The 16,657-nt window shown below is 35.6% G+C and overlaps 2 protein-coding genes across 2 annotated transcripts in view; one reads left to right on the forward strand and one right to left on the reverse strand.

Moving 5' to 3' along the window:
• The window catches only part of LOC144353338 (uncharacterized), a 29,003-nt gene extending 24,335 nt beyond the window's left edge, over positions 1 to 4,668 (reverse strand). Inside the window, exons 1-3 of the mRNA XM_085508078.1 lie at positions 4,568 to 4,668; positions 2,611 to 2,685; positions 2,039 to 2,122 (exon numbers count right to left, since the gene is read on the reverse strand). Coding sequence (XP_085364204.1) covers positions 2,039 to 2,122; positions 2,611 to 2,674 — 148 coding nt within the window. The 5' untranslated portion in view covers positions 2,675 to 2,685; positions 4,568 to 4,668. The remainder of the gene's footprint in view (positions 1 to 2,038; positions 2,123 to 2,610; positions 2,686 to 4,567) is intronic.
• A 3,822-nt stretch (positions 4,669 to 8,490) lies between these two features.
• LOC100373172 (uncharacterized) lies at positions 8,491 to 16,296 on the forward strand. The gene is made up of 6 exons (XM_002735484.4): positions 8,491 to 8,819; positions 11,979 to 12,113; positions 12,241 to 12,995; positions 14,240 to 14,426; positions 14,778 to 14,919; positions 15,228 to 16,296. Exons 1-6 carry the CDS (start codon positions 8,541 to 8,543, stop codon positions 15,365 to 15,367), a joined length of 1,638 nt encoding a protein of 545 aa, XP_002735530.3. The 5' UTR covers positions 8,491 to 8,540; the 3' UTR covers positions 15,368 to 16,296.
• Positions 16,297 to 16,657: the final 361 nt, after the last annotated feature.

Consider the following 16,657-nt stretch of genomic DNA (forward strand, 5'->3'; position numbering starts at 1 on the left):
GGATTATGTGGTGTTGGGTGCAGTGTTATTATGGATTGTGTGGTGTTGGGTACAGTGTCATTATGGATTGTGTGGTGTTGGCTGCAGTGTTATTATGGATTGTGTGGTGTTGGCTGCAGTGTTATTATGGATTGTGTTGTGTTGGGTGCAGTGTTATTATGTATTGTGTGGTGTTGGCTGCAGTGTTATTATGGATTGTGTGGTGTTGGCTGCCGTGTTAATATGTATTGTGTGGTGTTGGCTGCAGTGTTATTATGGATTGTGTGGTGTTGGCTGCAGTGTTATTATGGATTGTGTTGTGTTGGGTACAGTGTTATTATGTATTATGTGGTGTTGGCTGCAGTGTTATTATGGATTGTGTGGTGTTGGCTGCAGTGTTAATATGTATTGTGTGGTGTTGGCTGCAGTGTTATTATGGATTGTGTGGTGTTGGGTGCAGTGTTATTATGGATTGTGTTGTGTTGGGTGCAGTGTCATTATGGATTATGTGGTGTTGGCTGCAGTGTTATTATGGATTATGTGGTGTTGGCTGCAGTGTCATTATGGATTATGTGGTGTTGGCTGCAGTGACATTATGGATTATGTGGTGTTGGCTGCAGTGTCATTATGGATTATGTGGTGTTGGCTGCAGTGTCATTATGGATTATGTGGTGTTGGCTGCAGTGTCATTATGGATTATGTGGTGTTGGCTGCAGTGTTATTATGGATTATGTGATGTTGGCTGCAGTGTCATTATGGATTATGTGGTGTTGGCTGCAGTGTCATTATGGATTATGTGGTGTTGGCTGCAGTGTTATTATGGATTGTGTGGTGTTGGCTGCAGTGTCATTATGGATTATGTGGTGTTGGCTGCAGTGTCATTATGGATTATGTGGTGTTGGCTGCAGTGTCATGAATTATGTGGTGTTGGCTGCAGTATCATTATGGATTATGTGGTGTTGGCTGCAGTGTTATTATGGATTGTGTGGTGTTGGGCACAGTGTCATTATGGATTGTGTGGTGTTGGCTGCAGTGTCATTATGGATTATGTGGTTTTGGCTGCAGTGTCATTATGGATTATGTGGTGTTGGCTGCAGTGTCATGAATTATGTGGTGTTGGCTGCAGTGTCATTATGGATTATGTGGTGTTGGCTACAGTGTCATTATGAATTATGTGGTGTTGGCTGCCGTGTTATTATGGATTGTGTGGTGTTGGGTGCAGTGTTATTATGGATTGTGTGGTGTTGGGTACAGTGTCATTATGGATTGTGTGGTGTTGGCTGCAGTGTCATCATGGATTGTGTGGTGTTGGCTGCAGTGTCATGGATTATGTGGTTTTGGCTGCAGTGTCATTATGAATTATGTGGTGTTTGCTGCAGTGTTATTATGGAAGGTATGGTGTTGGCTGCAGTGTCATTATGAATTATGTGGTGTTGGCTGCAGTGTTATTATGGATTGTGTGGTTTTGGCTGCAGTGTCATTATGAATTATGTGGTGTTGGCTGCAGTGTTATTATGGAAGGTATGGTGTTGGCTGCAGTGTCATTATGAATTATGTGGTGTTGGCTGCAGTGTTATTATGGATTGTGTGGTGTTGGCTGCAGTGTTATTATGGATTATGTGGTGTTGGGTGCAGTGTTATTATGGATTGTGTGGTGTTGGCTGCAGTGTTATTATGGAAGGTATGGTGTTGGCTGCAGTGTCATTATGAATTATGTGGTGTTGGCTGCAGTGTTATTATGGATTATGTGGTGCTGGTTGCAGTGTCATTATGGATTATGTGGTGTTGGATGCATTGTTAGACATATGTAGTATCATGTCAATTCAGTGTTGTAGTAGCTCGTTTTTTGTTACCATTACTGTAAAGCCAGTCACCTAATCACTATTTTCAGCAACTTCATTGGCTTTTAAGTTCTTGAACTTTGCAGGAAAATAATGAGTTCTATTGTTATTTTACATGTTTATGGGTAATAAGTTTAGTAAATCTTACTTATCAGCAAAAATATCACAATTAAAAACCAGCTAATGATTAATGCTTTTACAGTAAACAGTGTACTTACTAGATCTCTGATTACGTGGTGGTTGTTTCAGTATCTTGGTTTTTCTCTTAGTATGTCTTTGTTTTCTTTGATGCTGAGGTGAGCCTATGAATATGATAACATTATTTAAATCATTTCTCACTAATAGTCAATAGTTGTTTTCTGTTTTAATAAACTATTTAAAACATTTATTCCGATTGAAATAAAATATTGTATATTTTGGAAGCCAAAGTTGAGAATTATACTAAGTGGAATTACTTGCAATGCAGCAGCGTTCCTTGTAAGCCAATATAATTCAGCAGTGATGCAGACAATTATATTGTGAAGCAAATTCACTGGTGCATCATTTGTGTAACAGAATAATATCTTACTATAGTTATGGAATTTGTAATTTTTTAAAATGAAATTCACATTTCATAAACAAAAGAAGTGTAAAAACAAAGGAAATCCACAACACAATGTCCTGAGAATCTTGATGCAATTAAACCACTCAGTATGAGGTGGGGGAAACAATTTGCAAACACACAAACTCAAGCATAAACTACAAATTCTCATGAAGGATATTTTTTCAGGAGTATATTTATTGTAATTACCATTTGAGAAGATTTGAATTGTATTGTTGTTACCAATCTGGCAATACTGTGACTGTACATTCATGCCTGTAGCAGCTAAAAAAAGTATCACAAAAACAGATTGTGTTACTGGTATACAGAATGTTTGGTGATGTACGGGATGAATAGATAAATAAATAAATAAATAAATAAATAAATAAATAAATAAATAAATAAATAAATTAATTAATTAATTAATTAACACGATAGAGACAGATAAACACTAGATGAACACCAGTTGTGCCAGAAAGTTTAACAAGGCTATAAACCATAACAAAAACAACTACGAGGTCAAGGAAACAAAGTTTTGCCGAGGAGTTTGACCAGAATTAAGGCTCAGTCAAAAAATTGATATGTTTCAAAATTGTAGGCGGCTTGTGATACATATTTGACTATAAATGTTATTGTTTTGATTAAAACAAAATGGAAGAGTGACCCACTTTTAAGATTTGTGAAAATAATTAAAATACCGTCAGGATTGCTTCAGGTTCATGGCAAGGGTTTGGTAGTTATCTGGTGAGTACAATTCTAGAGTACAATTGAGGTAGCTAGTAGCGAGGAGGGGGGGGGGGCAAGGGGAGTAGCTGGTACAGTTTCACGGGAAATAAAAATGTAATTTCCCTGGATTATTCTTTACGACTTTTTTTATTTGGATGTAAATTCTTGTATGTACCAAGAAACATTCCACATTTTTACAGTGTAGGAAAAAAATATTGCAATTACGTTGAACAAAAACAACCCTTGCCATCTGGTATGTCATTTTTTAAAAGACATGCACATTCAGACACGCCCATAATTCTATCCAATCAACAGTAAGTAAAGTGCTATCTGGGCTGTCGATATCTCACAGACATACCTTACATATTTGTAAATCTTCAAGCGTTATCAAGTCCCTTTAATTGAGTCACGTCAACAGTTTTCATTGCATGAGAATATTTTTTAATAACTATGAGTGCTATATTTTCGAAGGTAGAGGTTTATTTATTCATTATTTTTTTTATTTATTTGTAGTTATTAGACGTTCTAATTTTTTGTTGTACTGCTATTTCATTTACACTATTTTACCTTACTTTATTCACAGCAGATTACAGTTGCCAAAACTATTATTATTATTATTATTATTAAAGCCGGGAAGTCTACACCTGCGCATGAGTCCACAGTGTGTCATTGTTTACAAACAAGCGTCTACTCATTAGCCTTTGCGTTGTTGTCATCGTTTGTGACTCAATTCTAACTCGTGCGCAGGTGATGACACCCCCCCCCCATTTGAATATATTTTTGTACATTACCTTAGTTTTGTTTGTGTACGTCCCAAATAAAATATCATATCATATTAGAATCTGACAATGACGTCACTAGTCTTGAAGATAGTATTTGTCATCGCTTCGCATTACATGTTCGCTATTTTCAACGCCTATATTAATGAGCCGGAGACCTTGCTCGCACCTGCCAGATAGCATTTGGAAATTTCGGTCGTAATTCACGGTATTTTTTTTTACCTTAACGATTGAATCGCACGCTTAGACACTCGCCGAATGATGCTATAGAGGTAATTTCACCAATCAATGGCGATCATTGTGTTTTCCCATGATTCGTCGCACGAAGTTGACTGGAAACTGACGCGTTGACGTTATCGGAGTGAAAGGGCTTCAAATATCGGTCAAAATACACCGCATTTACTTCTTTGACACATAAATGAGTGGGCGAATTTGAAAGTATACATGTTTGTGGTAATATCAGCGAAGTATTTTGATAAAAAAAAGAATTTTCAAGATAATAAAATTCCCCGACAATTACGACCGAGTGGTGGAAATCGACGACTGGCACTTGTGCAACTTTACATACACGTACATGTATACTTTGTAAGAGCGTATTTAAATCACGCACAAATTGCGATACAAAAGTATAAAACATGATATCTGATAAATTATGAACTTACATATACTCGGGCGCTGAATAGTACGCAAATCAACTAAATTGGTGCGACGTAGTTTATCGGTAAATGTACAAGGGGTCGAAACGGGACTTTCCGCTGTGCACTTAAAGTGCGCATGTGCAGAAACCTCGCTCTTTTGTTCGTAGGATAGAAAGTTTACCTTTTGCCTCAATGTCTTTGTTATCGATATGTACGGATCAGTGTGTCGTATTATTAGAAGGGAATTCCCCTGCTTTGAATTCCTGTTGTTCATTCAAGCTATTACATCTGAAGAACATGCGTAACAATGCAAAGCGAGTTCCCACATTTTCTAAAAAAAAAAGGAAAACGAAAACAATTAGGCTATACCATGGCTGTACATAGATTTGGACAAATTTTGATTTACAATATTTACAATAACCATATTGAAAATACTGGTACCCAAAAATATGCTTGGACGATAGAAATATGCTATATGGGAGATATGCATTCAATCCTATGTAAAACATTACATCAGATATGTTGACAGAATTCGGGAATTCTGAATTGATGGCGTTTTTGCAGTAGTGTTCTAAAAAATGTTCATTGGGTACAAATGTGCGCAAAGTTAGTACTAGTATGTTCATGATTCAAAAATCAGCAATTCAATGGCCTGCATGTTTAGGTTACTATACAGCCGCTGCTAGCAATGTTATCCTGGCAATAGTCTGTTGGGCTATTAATAAACTCACATATACTCGGACAATATGTTGGCCACATCTCTTGCTCAATAACTTTAATATTCTAGCCTTAGCTTTATTAGTTTTCGTTACTTTAGTGTATATGAGTTAAGATGGCCATAATATGGCCATCAAATATTTTAATATCTCCTATCAAATACTTCCTATATCTCGGCATGTATATCTGTGCCTGCAATAGTATTTGAGCTAATTGATTTATGCATATTTAATGAGGTCACATAATCTATTAGTTGTTCATTAAGATAATTACTCATTCAAGCCTGTTCATGTATCTACTTTGGCTTCACATATACTAGTAGTTGCATGCTTCATAGATACGGGCGTAGTCATGGATTCTAGGTCATCGAAGTAAAATATCAAAAATATCAGTCTTAAAAATCGTCCACTAGACCATAAAAACATCTATCTACTTTAGGGTAATAGGGTGACCACAAAATTGTTTTGAATTAATGCGACAATAGTTTAGGAAATGTGACCTATTTCTGAATGTTACATACAAATTAATTGTCCAAAGTTCGCAACCCTCTGCCAGAACACTTACGAAAACTAAATGCTGCGTTAATCCCTTTGTTATAAAATTGTCAATTAGGTATAGAAAGGGTCTAATAAATTATGTTATATTATGTTTAAATTCAGCGGTTTAGAAAGATCATTAACACATTTCCAAAATTCCCATATTATGTTACATTATATGACACCTTACCTTACGGTACGTTTTGTTATTTTTCCATTTGACAAACAGTTATTTGCAAACATAGATCTACGTTTGTGAATTTCACAATATTTGTGTTCATAATAATAATAATAACTTTATTACACTACCGAACCATCCTTGGGTTCAGTATGGTAAATAAAAGACAAATACAAAAAGTAAAACAATGCATTACAGTAATAAGCTAAAATAAAGATAATAAAATACCTAAAAGACCATAATAAATACAAATAAGAGAGATAAAACTAGAATAAAGCTTAAATAAGTGTAATAAAGTGTATAGTAAACAAAAGACAAATCTAATATCAAACAATAAAACAATGCAATACAGTAATGGGCTCAAATAAATATAATAAAAGCTAGTTGACTGACTATACAAGTAAGAACAGAAATAAGATAAAAATAAGACTAAAATAAAGCTAAAATAAACTGAACCCCCTTCATTCATATGTGAAGTGATTATTTATTTATTTAATAATGTAATCAATATTAAATATATATTCATTTTGTAGTGAAGTAAGTAAAAATAGCATTCATTTCATAATAATGCAACATTTTATTTCATAGTGCAATCGTTTCAAAGTACTATTCATTTCATAGTAGTGTCATGAATTTGTTTTCGCGTATCTGTTGACCGACATAATTAGTTGATTACGAGCGAATTGCTGTGTTATGTCTGTCATCGTTTAAGCCTATTTGAAGTTTTGGACGGAACTTGGCTCAGTGGTTTGGAACTAATTACAAGATACCGTCGCTATTCTGACATCCATAGTTATTAATGTAGTGAACGATTAATCAAAAGATATGACGTATTCAGTACTTAGTGTGATTGGCTTTATGATTGAAGGTTACGCCCTAGAGTCTTTTTACTGCTTTGTAATTGGTTAGAGTTTTGAAAATGAATAAAGAGAGTTTGAGTTGGTCTTGGCGAATACTCCACAAGAGTCGAGAGCAGTCCGAGAGAGTCTTGGGGCGAGCCTTGACGCAGTCCAGTCTTGGGCGAGTCTTGGTTCAGCCTTGAGTCTTGGGGACTTTTCCCCAGGGCGCTGTGTCTTATAGAGTGCTTCAAAAGATCCACTAAGACGAGAGCTGAAACGTATTTCGTTGGGTGTGCCTTATTTGACTGTAAAGTTAAAGTGACTTTCCCGATCCCGTACCTCAAGGGGACGAGATAGAGAGACGAGACGAGTTCCCCCCTGGCAAGTGTGGAGACCCCGAGAGAAAGAAGATTTTACCCATGATAGTAGTGTCATCGTTACAAGGTACGTATTAATTTCATAATGAAATATACGTATTCATTACATGATAGTGCAATTATTACAACGTTCGTATGCATTATAATGGTGTACTCCTAACTAGATACGTATTTATTTCATTGTGTAATCGTTACGAGGTACGTATTAATTTCATAATGCTGTAACACTTACAATGTACATATTCGTTTTGAAACAAGCTTTATAATAGCTGACTCTTCGGGATAACATAATAATAACTTCAGACGAGGTTTCGGATTTGCTGTTGTGTGTTTGCTTTCGTGGTTGTGTTCGTCAATATAAAAGCTGTTTTCTCGACTTGTATATGCTTTTCTACGTTTTTTCCCATCCCTAGGTGGAGTCTGCCAATTTTAGTATATTAAAACCTATTACTAAAAAGTATTCCCACAATATAAATGAGGCCCAGATCATAGCCTACCTTGTATTGTTGCATATAACTTCATAGTAGGGAAAAATATTCGTATTGTGTCAGTCCATTCGTTTAGCAACTCTATATAGAAAATGATATGTTAAAAACAAGAGCTGTCGGTAAAAAGTTATGTTTGAATTAGCGCACTGATCAAAAGTAGAAATCTAAGTTGATTTTTATTTCCATGGATGTTAATTATCGGACATACTATTTGAAACATGTTAAACTCATCGGATTTCGTCACATTGGTATATTAGTTTAATTGCTACAAATCAATAGAACTCTCCATATAATAATTATTTCAAATAAAGTACTTTAACCTACCCTAAAGGATAAATATATATTGCTTAAAAAGTTACAACCTCCCCGGTCTTTAAAACATATACGATAAATTATGTTGTAAGTTTCGTATTCATTGTTAACGACCCAAATGTGTATTAATTTAATATAGTGGTCGCAGCGAGAACAACGCCCTACTGCATTCAAAACACTGACAAAGCATTTCCGCATGCATGTTGTGAATCAGTCACGATTTTTATTTGACATATAGCAACAACATTTTAACCGAATGTGTTAAGCTCTATTGGGTAAGGAATGCAAAATGCTTTTTGAACTCTGGCCTGAAAGAGGCGCCCAAATATTTTTAATTTTGTATAATATAAAAAAATCATTAACTTAGTCTGGCGATTTTGTGGTTTGTCCGTGACGTCACATCTCGACTAGGGCAAAATCACTTACTAATTTCTGCGTGTGGTGATCATGGGAAATTCGTCAGCAGCTTGTCAGTTGCACCGGACGAAACCCACAGGCTGCGTCAGTCGGAGCCCGAGCATGCTACAACGCGAGACCTGTTCGTAGTAACATGACATCAAGCGGGTTTAGTTTGTTCGCTGCCGTTTCGGGGGTAACCGGCTTGTTCGTGATTCCAACACTCTACAGCTTTCTACTTGACACGAATTACATCAGTTTAAAGAAGGAATCCGAATCAGAACTCGGAGAAATACCTATATTTAACATTTATACCGAACAACCATATACTAGCGATGATGCGTGGATGCTGGGAACACATGCAGAAACTATGACAACCGACAGTGGTACTGCAACAACTGCCGCGACGGTGCGTCCAAACATTGCAAGTGAGGTATTTCATCGTATCTATTCATACCTAATACATTAAACATAATGCAATGGCATGCTCTGGCAAATAATTTAGTATTCCTAAATAATCGTGCAAAGCTTTTGAGATAATGATGACAGCGGTCCAGTGTGGACAATAGTACTATATACTGAATTATTCTCTCGAATGTCTATATGTCATCAATACCGACAACCAATATACATATGAATGAAGTATTGACCGGTCTACTAGTATATATAAACATTTATATATATTTATATATAATATATATGGCCAAAATAATTACATTCGTTTTAGAAATGTCGATATTTGACCTACACCGTCGCGTTCACCGTAATGAATCATACGTAATACGTAATATCATAAAATCACGGTATACCCTCACTATAGAGTGATTTTTTTGGGGTCTAATATGTGAGAATATCGATTGCGGTATTATAAATAAATGGTACACTATTGACACGCCGTATATAGTAGTCGCGCCGCGTCGTGTTCTATACGGGTTGCATGTGACGCATACATCGTCCGTAAAACATATTGTTTACATGCAATTCTAACGCCACTATGGGACGACAAAATAAATGACTTTTGAACGCCGCTGTGTAACGACTCTTCAAAGGAGAAATGGTTGACACCGTCTCCGTTTTTTCACATTTTGAGATGAGCCTGAGCGCACATAAGACTGTTATTCTACACGGCACAGCTGTATGTTTATGTATGCATATCCCTAATTACACGTACACAGGTCACAGTATATAAACCATGACTGAAATATTCGTAAATTCAAAATTGTGGTGGGTCCAAACGGCCACCGATCACATAGTGTGAAGACCATATGAAACGAATGTCGCACAACAAATGCACCACATTGATATAAAAGTAATACACAGAAACAGATAACCTAAATTACCATTAAAACGAAGAGATTGATTCTGTTTACTGTATTATAAATTGTCACATGGTATTTTAATGCGCCTTGTTTTTATCTATGTCTATGTCATTGCCACCTCCATTCATTTGGCAGATTATATTTTGATTTCCCGCGGCTCGTAAACACAAACCCAATAAAAATGGATGAGTTATTGTATATTTAATAGCGTTTACAATTTATTGTGATATAATTCCATTTTGGTAAAAATTTGGCACATTAATGTTATACAAATTATGTTGGTGGTTGTGTGATCAATACACTTTAAACGTGAACGGACCAGCAAACAGTCTTGTCGTCGTTGTGCCGTTTAGACGATGTTTCGTTCAGAAAACAGTAGGAATGTAGCACTTTAAAATATCACGAAATGACACCGACACCACATTCACAAATGCAACAGAAACCACAAAACTGTGCGATCTGAAAAAAGTGATGAATAGTAATTCTAAATAAACTGGTCGCCATGTTGGTTTCAAAAAACAAACTACGAAGGCATGCGATACACAGTATATATTGTTAGTAACACGAATTACACGAATGTTTGACGGACTACAAATGTTATCAACAGCCATAAAAACAACCTATACGTACATTAAAAAACCTATTGTACATATAGCAAATTTGCCACATGTTAGTTTAAGCGATTAGTGACGTGAGCTACCTGTCACATAAGTTAAAACATATTTACGTTGTAGCAGCTGCAAACAATATATTGAGTGGTTAAACTCTAATCCCAAGGTTCACTCGTTATAATGTGGTACACGATTTGCACGCGTACATTTATATTAACATCACGAATGGGGTGCATAGCATAAGCCCATTGTCGTATAGCTGACACATATATATTGCTTTTTCATCCGGTCTGCTTCAGAAAAGCACAGATGAATAAAACTCCCGCGTTTTGGGCTTCGATCACAAAGTAACAGATGCTAAACACTTTATATTGTTTACGTTTAAGCACCGAAACCATTAGTGATTACACATGTATGAGTGGTGCAGACAAACCGTGGAAGTGGTAAACACGCCTTTCATCAACAATCCAACTATATTCCAATGGTACACCCAACTGAATATAAGATTAGGAGAGCTAAAGCATTCATTCTTCGTACTGTTTTTTTTTCGTCTTGAGGTAAACGCCATTAGTCATCTTTCTCTAGACTGTATACCGGAAGTAATGATTTCAGTTGTACCATCATCTATTTTTCAATGTCCCACTTTCCCAAATTATTGGGTTTACAATTCATAGCTGATTCGATATAACAAGACACGTAATAAATATGTCTAGTTGTGTGTAAAGATAGTACCCTCTCACCCAGACCGTTAAAACAAGGATTCACCAGAATATGTATAGACCATGCATGTAGCCAACATAAACTATTAGGCTATGACTCTGATTAATATATTCCACACGGCCAAGGAAGTGCTGACCTTTTTCGAAATAAATACTAGTAATACCATTACTATACCACGTTTGTTAGTCTGTTGTTTGTTGTCTATTGCCGTGTGTTCTTGGACTTGTAAATTATCTTCACGAATTATGATTATGGATAACATTTCTCTGTGTCATCCATGGTGGTTTCTAGTTTTGTATTCTTGTAATACGATTTGACTAATTATGTCTATTAATTACTTTTTCGAGGTCTTTCTTTAGGATAATTTTTGTGTGAATTTGTTTGAATTTTTGAACTCGTAAATCACTTAAAGAAACTGACATCCCATGGGATGTCGTTGATTGTTTTCTATTATTTAGGGTTCTTTTCATTGTATTCCCTGTTTATGAATATGACTTACCTTACCCAGGGTCATCTTTGTATATTGGATGTTATATATATATATATATAAGAAAGAAATCTGAATACCCAAGAGGCCGCAACTTTTGGTCCGTGAACGATCCATCTTGTTCTTTCACAAATTATAAAGCGAAAGCATGCGACCGTTTTCTGACAATGAACTGACTATTGTTTCATGTATGTCTGTTATGAGTCGTGCGGAGCGCCATCTTGAGTCCCACTCGCCTCACATGCCAATTAATAACTCCCGACGTGCGTAGTTCATGCATTTCAACAGTTGTAAATCAATAAACTGCTCAGCTGCGCCTGGGAGCCAGGCATTACTTGCTACATGTCAAATTTGAATATGTATTGTAAAAAAATGATGATATGGATTCAATGATTTTTCCTATCAAATGAGAATGATTTTTGTTACACATCATTTGTTTCTCATCGTACCTACAGATTCCCGAGAAAATACGTGACACGAAAACAGGAACAAATAAACTTCTACGATATTCAAATCACAGCCCGACATCGACGTTGCCGAAGACTCCAATATTGAGTTACCATGGAAGCAAGCCAACTCAAAACATAGATGTTCGTTATTTATTTGCTATTCATGTCTGACTTGAGGTTACGATAACTTGTTCTTTATTGTTTTGTTTGCTTCGATTTTATATTATTTCGCATTGTTTACACAGTCGCTTATTTCCCATATTCACAGATTCCTGGGACAGTACCTGGAACAAAAACAGAGTCAAACAAAATTGTACAAGATACAAACTATAATCCGACATTGCCGAAGTCACCAATCATGAGGGAGCATGAAAACGAGGCAATGCAAAACACAGATGTTCGGTATTTGTTTCCTATTCACTACTATGCTGGTGGACCAAATTATCAGTACAATGACTTTAGGATTGCTCTGCGTTATGCAATCAGTCAAAATCGTTCTATCGTGGCTATTGAAGTGAATGACCATTTCACGCAGCCCGCTGAAGTGCGCACAGGTCTACATTCTCTCGAATCTACTTTTGACGTAGACGAATTAAGAAAAATAGTATCTATCGTAAGTATTGATGAATTTAAACGGGCGTGTCAAAGTTCATTTGACGGTTTTATCACGGAACGTACCAATTACTGCTCTCCAGTAAAATACACAGACGAGTACGTACGAACAACAGAGATTTTTGAGAAAAACTATGGCGTGAAGCTCCCCGAATTAACAAATATTTCGAGAACACGAGAAGAGTATAGACGTCTGTATGAAGAAAGTAGTTCTGCTCGTTGCCTGGGCATATTCCGACCGTGGGACATCGATGATTGGCGATTGCCTGACAGAGCAGAAATAGACAGAAAGATCGACATGCACATGAAATGGGCGCCCTACATCAGAAAAATGGGAGAACAAGTTGCGAGGACTTTATGTGATGGGAAGCCTTACTTAGCTGTGCATTGGAGAAACAGAACAGGAGAACCGTAAGTCTGAATGAATAGTTTTGGTCAGGGAAATCACGAGGCTTAACATTAGACAAGACAGTTATAAATATGTGATGTTTCTGTGGTAGAGAAGTCACTTGAAAGTATGTTCATCCTAGAAGATGGAACTATCGCTCGAATTCCAAAAAATAATTCAAACTAAGGTCATGGTTGATATATGTGCGTCCTGATTATTCTGTATTGAATGACATGAATAATACATTTTAGTTTACCCGAGGTAATGATTATTAATGACGTATGCAGAATTTATGGCTAGGGACACACTTTTGATATGACGTCATTATCGAATTGTATGATGATAATAAATATGTGTATGGATGTTGTGCAAAGAGTGAGACGTTGTATGGTTGCACCTCATGAGTCCACCAAGGTTACAGTAACAGATATACGAGTTGGTCAGTTATATGTTACATATCGTTGAAAACGTACTCCTATCTAAAACTCCTGGATGCAGTTGGATTTCTGTTCTACATATCTTTCTGTTTCCGACAGATAGGTGTACGTCGTCAAATCCCACAACATGCCAGTAAAGTCACGTACTGTGGAGATCAAATCCCCCCCCCCCAACGCATTGCACCGCAATCTATAAAATGAATACGTTTCTTATCCTAATGTATATGTTCAAACAAAGTCGGACATAATATGAGAAATTATTACATGCCTTAATAATTTATCATTTATGCTCAATGAAATAAGGAGGCATATTTATGCCAATCAATCCAAAGACTGGAAAGACAAAACAGTTATATATATATATATATAATGCATATTTTAATAGCAAAATGTGGTACGGGAATAACCAAATTGTTGTACAGTTGCAATCATTATTGTGATTGCGTAAAAGTTAAAAATACATAGGACTGAGGACATTGTTGTGAATACTCGAATTTTAGTTTGCAACCGATTAGGTGCATGATAGTTTTGCTCAAATTATTGAAAATTACTGTCGCTTGAAATCTGCATAACCGGAAGTCGCTGCTTCATTAGCATTATACATTTGTTGAGCTATAAAGTCAATCATATATGTAAGAGCATTTCTCTGGAAAATGCTTCATGTACATGTTTGTTGAATCACAGTCCCTCTATCCATGGAGGATAGATGACAGAGGGACTGTGGTTGAATGCCGCTTTTCCATATGCTCAATAAAGTATACCAAGGAAAAAAGTTTAAATTAAAAAATAGAAAAAAAAAACACATTTTTTTTTTCATTTTCGTCACACAGGTGCCGAATTGTTACGAAAACTTCCAAACAAGGTTTGCGATATGGCAGCGAATCGAAATGCTTAAATAATATCAGAACCCTACAAACACTTGAAAAATTAGCGGTGGGTGCCTCCAGGGATGTGCATGACGTCATGAAGCGACATCAATTATCATGCGTGTATGTTGCATTTCCGTTCTACAGTGGGGTAAGAGACATTACCGTGTTTTCTTTGTCTTTGTATGTTTACGTGACTGCAAATTTATTTGTAAAATCATAGTAGCTGTTGACATGAAGCAAGTAAATTATACCGAAACACGACTGGGTAAATACTATGTCAAATCAAAGTAAACTACGTGCGTGACTCAAACCGAAACTGGCCCACGACGCCAAATTGCCTAGTTTCACGCCACGGCATGGTACCGGTACTTACCCAGCCATATATTCGGCGTATACTTGCAAATATGTTTACTTTTGACATTTGATAATGTGTAACCACACATATAATTAATTGGTTTATGTGTTTGTGAAAACTAATATATCTGTATTGATACAACAGAAAATTATCGAAATATTAAAAGATGCTGACGTTACAGGAATATGGTCATTCGCTAATATAACAACAAATGAATACCCAGAGATCCAAGCCGTGAAGAATGACAATTACGTAACGTCATTGGTAGAACAGGAAATTTGCAAACGTAAGTAATGTACGTTTGATAACACGGATAATTCATTATGGCCGCCGTCGCTGTCACGTGCATTCGAACGCGTACTTATATTGCGCAATATACTTTTTCAAGGAATTGCAATAAGAACAGAAAACTTCGAATACAAATATATTGGTCAGTAAAGCAATGAGTCCTGTAGTTTTAGACGTTCACGTGGATTTAATTTAGCGGATTTCATTTGTCATGGAAATAAAAATAAATAAAACCCAGTCAATAATATTTTACACTACTAACATTGTTTATTGTACATACATTGTCTATTTTTACTTTCATCTTAGGGTCCAAAATTTTTATTCAAAGAAGTGAATCAAATTGGTCAGAAATGGTGAGATACGCGAGAGACGCCAACAGTGATGTCACATTAACAATGCAAAGACTGCCATGGTACATGAAGGCAACAACTGTACATTCATTATAACTATTAACCGGAAATACCAGAAAATGAAACTGTGATATTGATATAAAAGGAATGCGGAGTGTGGATGACATGTAATCTCATACTTGCATTATGTGTAACTTTGACCCATGACCCGTAATAATAGACATATACCCTGGTTGTAAATATTTGTGACATTTTAATTTATTCAAATGTTAATACGGCACGTAATATAAAACTCAATAATAATGCTAACAGTACCCTGACATCATTAATAATAAATTATTTGAATTTATAGATAAGTTTATATTTCATGATTTGATGATTCTTAAAGGTTAAATAACATTGCTAAACATAGTTAAACACTTGTATCCCGGACATACACTCACAATTCTTTTACTTGCTAATTGTGTTTTCAAAGACAATTTGTATTTACATTTTTACACACTTTCAACACGGGGACAGTAAGTGACTTTGAAAAATATCTTAATTGGAAGTAATTTAAAAATATGGTATTTGTACATATTTAGAGCATATATAATTTACAATATTAATTTGGTAGTAAACAACCTTTAATTTAAGGTATTGTTATGAAAAACCTGCAAATGATGTAAATTTTCGAATAAATATCGAAACAAAATAAAATATTTCAAATTTCAAAATAAATATCAAATTTTGCAGAATGTTGTAGAATGTCTCAATCTTCCTCATAACATCCAATATACAAAAAAACAATGTTACGTCTGACTAGCGTCTTACATTACAATGTGTAATTTAACTGTACATGTTTCTTATTTCATTGTATTACTTTATTTGTTGCATATACTTGACATTACATGTGATAAAATGTTAAAAAATAATTATCTAAATTGAGAATGTGCTGTTTGAATTATTGTAAGTGTTCGATAAACCTGTATTATTTTATTTGAAGTAACTTCTTTGAAAGTTATAACAACGTATAGAGAAACGAGTGTTTGGCATCTTTTTTTTCTAGCAATGAATTATTTGCACCAAAGACAGAGATATTCCAGTCCAAAGTGGTAAAATATCTTGAATGGTAATATGCCAAACAAAAGTTTACCTTATAAATATGTGGCTTTGGGGACAAAAACTAAAAAAGAAAACCATGCATGAAGCCCCCTGTTCATTAATAATTGACAACTGAAAGAATTTGTTATTTGGCAGATACCCTGTACTCACAATCATAATTTTAATTTACGTTATTACCAATTTCATTGCGTGATTTTAAAAAGAGATCAAAATTATTAAACGCATTTTCTCAGTTTTACCCATATCGCGTTCGTTTCCCTAGTTAAGTCGCCGCTTTCTCTT

The sequence above is a fragment of the Saccoglossus kowalevskii genome, chromosome 14 (assembly GCF_978046115.1).
Source record: "Saccoglossus kowalevskii chromosome 14, keSacKowa6.1, whole genome shotgun sequence".
NCBI lineage: Eukaryota > Metazoa > Hemichordata > Enteropneusta > Harrimaniidae > Saccoglossus > Saccoglossus kowalevskii.

Coding starts and splice junctions, on each gene's coding strand:
- LOC100373172 (XM_002735484.4), top strand. CDS start 8,541: ATGACATCAAGCGGGTTTAGTTTGTTCGCTGCCGTTTCGGGGGTAACC. Junction 8,820..11,978: donor GTCCAAACATTGCAAGTGAG/GTATTTCATCGT, acceptor TCGTACCTACAG/ATTCCCGAGAAAATACGTGA. Junction 12,996..14,239: donor AGAAACAGAACAGGAGAACC/GTAAGTCTGAAT, acceptor TTCGTCACACAG/GTGCCGAATTGTTACGAAAA.